Source organism: Oncorhynchus gorbuscha, linkage group LG10 (assembly GCF_021184085.1).
Source record: "Oncorhynchus gorbuscha isolate QuinsamMale2020 ecotype Even-year linkage group LG10, OgorEven_v1.0, whole genome shotgun sequence".
Lineage (NCBI taxonomy): Eukaryota > Metazoa > Chordata > Actinopteri > Salmoniformes > Salmonidae > Oncorhynchus > Oncorhynchus gorbuscha.
This window is the reverse complement of record NC_060182.1, coordinates 70,037,301-70,045,177: the sequence shown is the minus strand read 5'-3', so window position 1 is coordinate 70,045,177 and position 7,877 is coordinate 70,037,301. Positions and strand designations below refer to the sequence as shown.

The 7,877-nt window shown below is 43.3% G+C and overlaps 1 protein-coding gene across 1 annotated transcript in view; it reads left to right on the top strand.

The window, feature by feature from the left end:
- Positions 1-5,370: 5,370 nt before the first annotated feature.
- Positions 5,371-7,877, top strand: part of LOC124046929 (latent-transforming growth factor beta-binding protein 2-like) — a 153,607-nt gene continuing 151,100 nt past the window's right edge. Inside the window, 1 exon segment of the mRNA XM_046367691.1 lies at positions 5,371-6,334. Coding sequence (XP_046223647.1) covers positions 5,925-6,334 — 410 coding nt within the window. The 5' untranslated portion in view covers positions 5,371-5,924.

Sequence of the window (7,877 nt, the reverse complement as noted above, 5' to 3'; positions counted from 1 at the left end):
TGAGATCTGGAGACTGGCTAGGCCACTCCAGGACCTTGAAATGCTTCTTACGAAGCCACTCCTTCGTTGTCCGGGCGGTGTGTTTGGGATCATTGTCATGCTGAAAGACCCAGCCACGTTTCATCTTCAATGCCCTTGCTGATGGTAGGCTTTGTTACTTTGGTCCCAGCTCTCTGCATTCACTAGGTCCCCCCGTGTGGTTCAGGGATTTTTGCTCACCGTTCTTGTGATAATTTTGACCCCACGGGGTGAGATCTTGCGTGGAGCCCCGGATCGAGGGAGATTATCAGTGGTCTTGTATGTCTTCCATTTCCTAATAATTGCTCCCACAGTTGATTTCTTCAAACCAAGCTGCTTACCAATTGCAGATTCAGTCTTCCCAGCCTGGTGCAGGTCTACAATTTTGTTTCTGGTGTCCTTTAACAGCTCTTTGGTCTTGGCCATAGTGGAATTTGGAGTGTGACTGTTTGAGGTTGTGGACAGGTGTCTTTTATACTGATAACAAGTGGAGGACTGAGGAGCCTCTTAAAGAAGAAGTTACAGGTCTGTGAGAGCCAGAAATCTTGCTTGTTTGTAGGTGACCAAATACTTATTTTCCACCATATTTTGCAAATAAATTCATTAAAAATCCTACAATGTGATTTTCTGGATTTTTTTTCTCTCATTTTGTCTGCAATAGTTGAAGTGTACCTATGATGAAAATTACAGGCCTCTCTCATCTTTTTAAGTGGGAAAACTTGCACAATTGGTGGCTGACTAAATACTTTTTTTGCCCCACTGTATCTAAAAAGGCCTAAAAAAATTACTCCGCCATCTCCGACTGTACAGCACCTTTTCTATATTTGCAGGTTAAGACATCGGATGCGGGCCTCAGATTTTCACTATGACGCAGGACGGGATGACTGCAGTTTTACGGACTCCTGACCAACTGTTTTTTCACATGGTTTGTAACTTGTTATGTACATAAAGTTGCTGCTACTGTCTCTTATGACTGAAAAGAGCTTCTGGACATCAGAACAGCGATTACACACCTCGAACTGGACAAATACTTTTTTCATTAATGATTCCGTCGCGAAGGATATACTCCTTTCCGGAGAACAGGTCCAAATCCCCGTCATTCATTGAAGAAAAGGCGGAGATACCGAGGGAGAAGGTTGGGATGCCTTGTTAGGATTTGTAGGCGAGTGAGTAAATCGCCATTACCATCGGTTCTATTGGCCAACCTGCCATCACTGGAAAACAAACACTGGAAAACAAACTTGATGATCTACGGTCGAGACTATCCTACCAACAGGACATTAAAAACTGTAATATCTTATCTTTCGCTGAGTCGTGGCTGAACGGCGTCACGGTGTCACACACTGATCTGTTTCACCTGTCTTTGTGATTGTCTCCACCCCCCTCCAAGTGTCGCCCATCTTCCTCATTAACCCCTGTGTATTTATACCTGTGTTCTCTGTTGGTCTGTTGCCAGTTCGTCTTGTTTGTCAAGTCAACCAGCGTTTTTGTATCTCAGCTCCTGCTTTTCCCTGTCTCTCTTTTTCTCGCCCTCCTGGTTTTGAGCCTTGCCTGTCCTGACTCAGAGCCCACCTGCCTGACCACCCTGCCTACCCTGACCCTGCCTGCCGTCCGGTACCGTTGCCCCACCTCTGGTTTACTGACCTCTGCCTACCCTGACCCTGAGTCTGTCTGCCTTCCGGTACCGTTGCCCCACCTCTGGTTTACTGACCTCTGCCTACCCTGACCCTGAGTCTGCCTGCCGTCCGGTACCTTTGCCCTTCCTCTGGTTTACTGACCTCTGCCTACCCTGACCCTGAGTCTGCCTGCCGTCCGGTAACGTTGCCCCACCTCTGGTTTACTTACCTCTGCCTACCCTGACCCTGAGTCTGCCTGCCGTCCGGTAACGTTGCCCCACCTCTGGTTTACTTACCTCTGCCTACCCTGACCCTGAGCCTGCCTGCCGTCCGGTACCGTTGCCCCACCTCTGGTTTACTGACCCCTGCCTGGCTTGACCTGTCTTTTGCCCCTGTTGGATTATTAAACCATTGTTAATTTGACGTTGTCTGCATCTGGGTCTTACCTTCATACCTGATACACGGATAATATAGAGCTGGCTGTTTTTTCTGTGTATCGCCAGGACAGGGTAGCTACAGTTGAAGTCAGAAGTTTACATACACCTTAGCCAAATACATTTCAACTCAGTTTTTCACAATTCCTGACATTTAATCCTAGTAAAAATTCCCTGTTTTAGGTCAGTTAGGATCCCCACTTTATTTTAAGAATGTGAAATGTCAGAATAATAGTAAAGACAATAATTTATTTAAGCTTTTATTTATTTCATCACATTCCCAGTGGGTCAGAAGTTTAGATACTGTCACGACCTCCGCCGAAGTTAGTCCCTCTCCTTGTTCGGGCGGCGTTCAGCAGTCGACGTCACCGACCTTCTAGCCATCGCCGATCCACTTTTCATTTTCCATCACACCTGGTTCCAATTCCATCAATTCCATGCTGTTTATTTAACCCTCTGTTCCCCCCCCCATGTCCTTGTCTGTAATTGTTTGTTGTAGTGCTTGTGCACGGTATGCTGGTATTTACCGGGTTTTGTTTGACCCATTTATTTTATTTTTCTGTTGACGGTGGTTTATGGTTATTAAACACAACCGTTGTAAATCAGTTTCCGCTCTCCTGCGGCTGACTTCTCTGCCTCCAGTAGCATCGCATTACACATACACTCAATTAGTATTTGGTAGCGTTGCCTTTAAATTGTTGAACTTGGGTCAAACTTTTTGGGTAGCCTTCCACAAGCTTCCCACAACAAGAGGGTGAATTTTGGCCCATTCCTCCAGACAGAGCTGGTGTAACTGAGTCAGGTTTGTAGGCCTCCTTGCTCGCACACGCTTTTTCAGTTCTGCCCACAAATCTTCTATAGGATTGAGGTCAGGGCTTGGGGTCATTGTCCATTTAGAAGACCGATTTCCAACCAAGCTTTAACTTCCTGACTGATGTCTTGAGATGTTGCTTCACTATATCCACATAATTTTCCTATCGCATGATGCCATCTATTTTATGAAGTGCACCAGTCCCAGTTCTTTATGATTTTCTCATGATGTCAAGCAAAGAGGCACTGAGTTTGAAGGTAGGCCTTGAAATACATCCACATGTAGACGTCCAATTGATTCAAATTATGCCAATTAGCCTATCAGAAGTTTCTAAAGCCAGCCATAATTTTCTGGAATTTTCCAAGCTGTTTAAAGACACAGCCAACTTAGTGTATATGAACTTCTGACCCACTGGAATTGTGATACAGTAAATTATAAGTGAAATAATCTGTCTGTAAACAATTGTTGGAAGAATTACTTGTGTCATGCACAAAGTAGATGTCCTAACCGAAGTGCAAAAACTATAGTTTGTTAACAAGAAATTTGTGGAGTGGTTGAAAAACGAGTTTTAATGACTCCATCCTAAGTGTATGTAAACTTCCGACTTCAAATGTATATACCAGGTGGTGTCAGAGGAAGGCCCAAAAATTTGTCAAAGACTCCAGTCACCCAAGTCATACACTGTTCTCTGCTACCGCATGGCAAGTGGTACCGGAGCGCCAAGTCTAGGTCCAAAAGGCCCCTTAACAGCTTCTACCCCCAAGCTATAAGAATGCTGAACAATTAATAAAATGGCCACCCTCGACTAACCTGTACCCCCGCACATTCACTCGGTACCGGTGCCCCCTGTATATAGCCTCATTATTGATCTACTGTGTTACTTTTTACTTTGACTTTATTTTATTTAGTAAATATTTTCCCAAATCTATTTCTTGAACTGCACTGTTGGTTAAGGGCCTGTAAGTAAGTATTTCACGGTAAGGTGAACCTGTTGTATTTGCATTTGACAAATACTATTTTATTTTATTTGGGTGGTTGCAGATGGGTTATTTAACAATTGTGGACAGGTGATGAACCGTTACAGATTCTGCGATAGAACTTTTAAGGTAATTTCCGATTGAGCCGACATACAGCATTTACAGTTGGCAGCTTTGTCGCTAATGCAATAGCATTGCCTTTAAATTTAAATCATGCTGTAAAGCTAAACTTCTGCAATGCAGATTGAATAAAGCTCTTTATGCTTGTTCACACTGCAGGCCTTAATGCTCAAATCCGTTTTGGAGTACTGACTGTCATAACAGTTAGTTAAGTTAAGTTACAAGTGACCAAATCGGATTTGTGTGTTCAGACAGTCAATTGCTGACAATTACTGACAATCAGACGCTAGTTGTCATAGTAATGATGGGTGAGGGCACAGTGGTGTAGGCTGATTCGTGGTGGTGCTCCTGCTTCCCATCAAAGGCTAAGGTGACAACAATGCCTGCCATGGATGTTTCCCAGTTGCTTTGAATGTTCAAAATAATAGTGTAAGAACCTTTTTAAATCCTCAGAGGATAAGATGATCCAACATTCACAATGAGTTCATTTTTATCTAGCAACCGCAGTCAACTAGCTAGCAAGGTAGCTGTTGAGCTTTCTAGCACATTCACTAATTCGCCAATCAGCAAGCTAGTTAGCTACCATGTCATGTTCATGTCAAACTGTCAACAGAGTAGCTAGCAAGCAACAAAATATGCAAATAACAGTCTAAAAACCACTTGGGGGTAAATAAACAAGACTTTACCATTCCGACACAAGTCGCATGGCCAGGAATCAGATTTCTATCTGACTTCAAATCAAGCTGGTTTGAAGTGTGGCTTGAAATATCAGATTCCATGTGCTTTTTGGCTTTTCAGACTGCAGAACTAATTTTAAATTGTATATGCAAAAACATTGGTTTTGAGTAACTTCAAACTGCCAATGTGAACCAGGCTGAAGTGTATCATTGTGGGTTGAATGGGATAAGGCAGCCAACTCTCTTTGGGTTGTTTAAGATCTTATGGGAGAAAAGAAATGTGTTGTTTCCAGGCAGTCCAGGGAAACTGATGATGCAGCATGGAAGAGAGGGGAAGATGAATGGGATTTGTTATATAACTTCTATAGTTTTCCAAGAACTCAAATGTAGCTTTAACCGTGTGTGCACTTCCCATATCTCCCATGTTGTGTGACATAAATATCATATTGTTATGTCAATGTTCAATTACGAGCCTACTAATTACTCAATCACGTTTGTCAATGTGCTATATTATATGACAAGTTGACCTTACCTAGCATACTCAATCTAACATTTACTTGATTTGCATTTTAATACTATCCTGCAGTATCCACATTGTGCGCTACATGTGCGTTTATGCAACCGCAGCAAAGAGGAGCGCAGGGTTAGTTTGTGTGTGATCTCGTACTGTAGTTTGTCGGCTTGGACTGGGGGGGCTGAGCGTAGGCATCAATAAGACCACTAAGGGGGAGTTTTCTACTTGTAAAACGCATGAAAAGCCTCCCCAAATTCCCGGTGACTTCAGATTCAAGGAGGTGGTCATATCCATCGGAGCACCATTCATACTCTAAAACTTTCACTTCTAGTAGGACTGCGGCTTCAGACAAAATCCCATTGCTGCCTGCGCGCGCTCTTAACATGAACTCAAATGGATTAAAACGTATTTGACATAAACCTGTTTCTGTAAGTAATCTATAGGTAAGCTTTACATTTTCAATTTTAGGAGAATTTGCGAAAGCTGTGAATTGGTTTAAGATTTTGAATACATCCTGCGTAATGCTTACCTGGACATTATGAAGAGACATCAAAGCATTTTGCATGCTTCGGAAAAGATACAGTATTGCTGAAACTTTCTGTTCGCCTCCATTCAACCACTCGATATTGCTTGTGTCTATCGACACAACTGAATCTTGAGTGACCAGCCTACACGTAGCAGCAATTCCATTTTTGACACAAATATGGACCGTTTATGGATTGCAGTTTTAGTGGTTCTAACCATTGCACTAGTACGAATGTGTGACTGCCAGAAGGACTCAACAGGTGGTAGACAGGAGATGTGGGAGCAGCTCCGGGAGCTAGCAAGGAGCCAAGGTCACTCCGCAGTGGGAGCTAAGGACGCTGTCCCCGACACACCATCCAGAGAAAGCTTGCTCAACTTCTCTCATAATGTCTCGCACTCCGGTCGCCGGGCTCCGGTGAGCTCATCATCTCAACGAGATAACAGGTACGCGACGGCAATTAAACCACTTCCAGCTCCCAGTACGGAAGCTTCCCTCCGGGCGGATGATGCCACGGTCCCACGAGATGCTGCGCGTAGGGCCGCGACACAGCTCGGCACCCATCACTCATCACAGCAAAGACCCCGAATCAGTTCCAGACAGAGCAACAAACCCAGCTCAACGCATACCAGGCGCCTTGCAGGGTAAGACACAGCGCTTGTTTTTTTGTTGTTGAAAAAATATGTACTGCCCGCAGGAGTACTTTTGAGTTTGTCTACAAATTAAACATGTTTTTAAAAAAAAACATAAATCCTGCTGTTTCTCCTCCCGGGGTTGTGAGGTTACATTATTTATGATCATCTTTGATGTTTGTGATTTGTGTTGTTGCTATTGTGTCGTGTCATGAATGAACACTAGCCTACTACACTGAAACGTTTGCTAAGTTGATACACTTGCTATTTGTCTGCTACACAATAATGATTGTATTATAGGGTGAATGACTTTCAACAGTAGCCTATGCAGTTGTGTGCCCTCTATCTGCTACAGATGTTTTGTTGCTCTTATTATCCCCTATATCTCACACAGGATGGTAAACATTGGCTATATTGCTATAATGTCTAATGAATGAATGAAATAATTCCATCCCATGGCTCCAGTGTGTCTGAAGTGAAAGTCGGACCTCTCCTCTGTTCAGTCTGACACTGAATTCCTCAGTGACATTTCTCTGAATGGAATGATAATTTGTCATGTGGGGTCATGGCAGGACTTGAACTATATTGGTAGAGGTTAAACCCTTTATTCATATCAGAACAGTGAACACAACATGTTTCTCTGGACTAGGAAGTTGTTCATTAACGACAAGTGTTAAACCACATTTTTGTCACCAGTTTATGCAGAGCAGTTTATTGAAAGAGCACTACCAGAGCTATCATTTCATCTTTAAGAAAACATTGAAACAGTACAGTTACCATGTCCTCAGACTACACCTAGGTATGTGTGTGTTGTGTGAATACACATGCTGCCCGTGGCCATGTAGTGGTTCTACAAAAGCCCTTTGCTCACATTTGCAAATTCACTTAGTGATTAGAAACACCTGTTTTCCTGGAGGCTTTTTCTCAGTGCTGCAAATACCTGGAGTTCTTTCTCTTTCTTTTGACTCAAAACAGAACCATCAGTTGTTTCCAGTAAAAGCTGATTATTTTTAGTAAATGAACCCTCATGCAGCCAACCCTGTTTGTTCCATAGGACAACGCATGGTACACATGCATGGCACACGACCCTATGGGAATCAGGTTATTTATATGGTCAGTTTCTGAGGGACACTTTATGAACAGTATGAGGATCCCTTCTAATTGGAGAAACACATGTTGGGGGATGAAAGGTGTACTCGCAAAACTTACTCTGCTGAATAAGGTGAGGAATGCCTAGCAGACTCTGTGTAATGTCTGACAGTTATGGTTAGGAGGAGGTGAGTAGGGAAAGATCTGGGATGATAGTCTGAGTGCCCGGATTTCAACCACCGTTCTCCTTTTAATATCTTGCACTGGTAGGCTTTGCCACTTGGTTCCAGAAAAGTAAACCTAATATAATGGTTCCCATAGCCTTTCACAGGGAGATTTAGAGATACTAGTGTATCAGTGTGTTCAGCACCAATGTCTTTATTACTGTTGCTGAGTTGCTGTAGAAAGCAGTTCATGTGGCGCCCCCACATCCACACAACACAATGGGCTAGATTCCATCAAACTT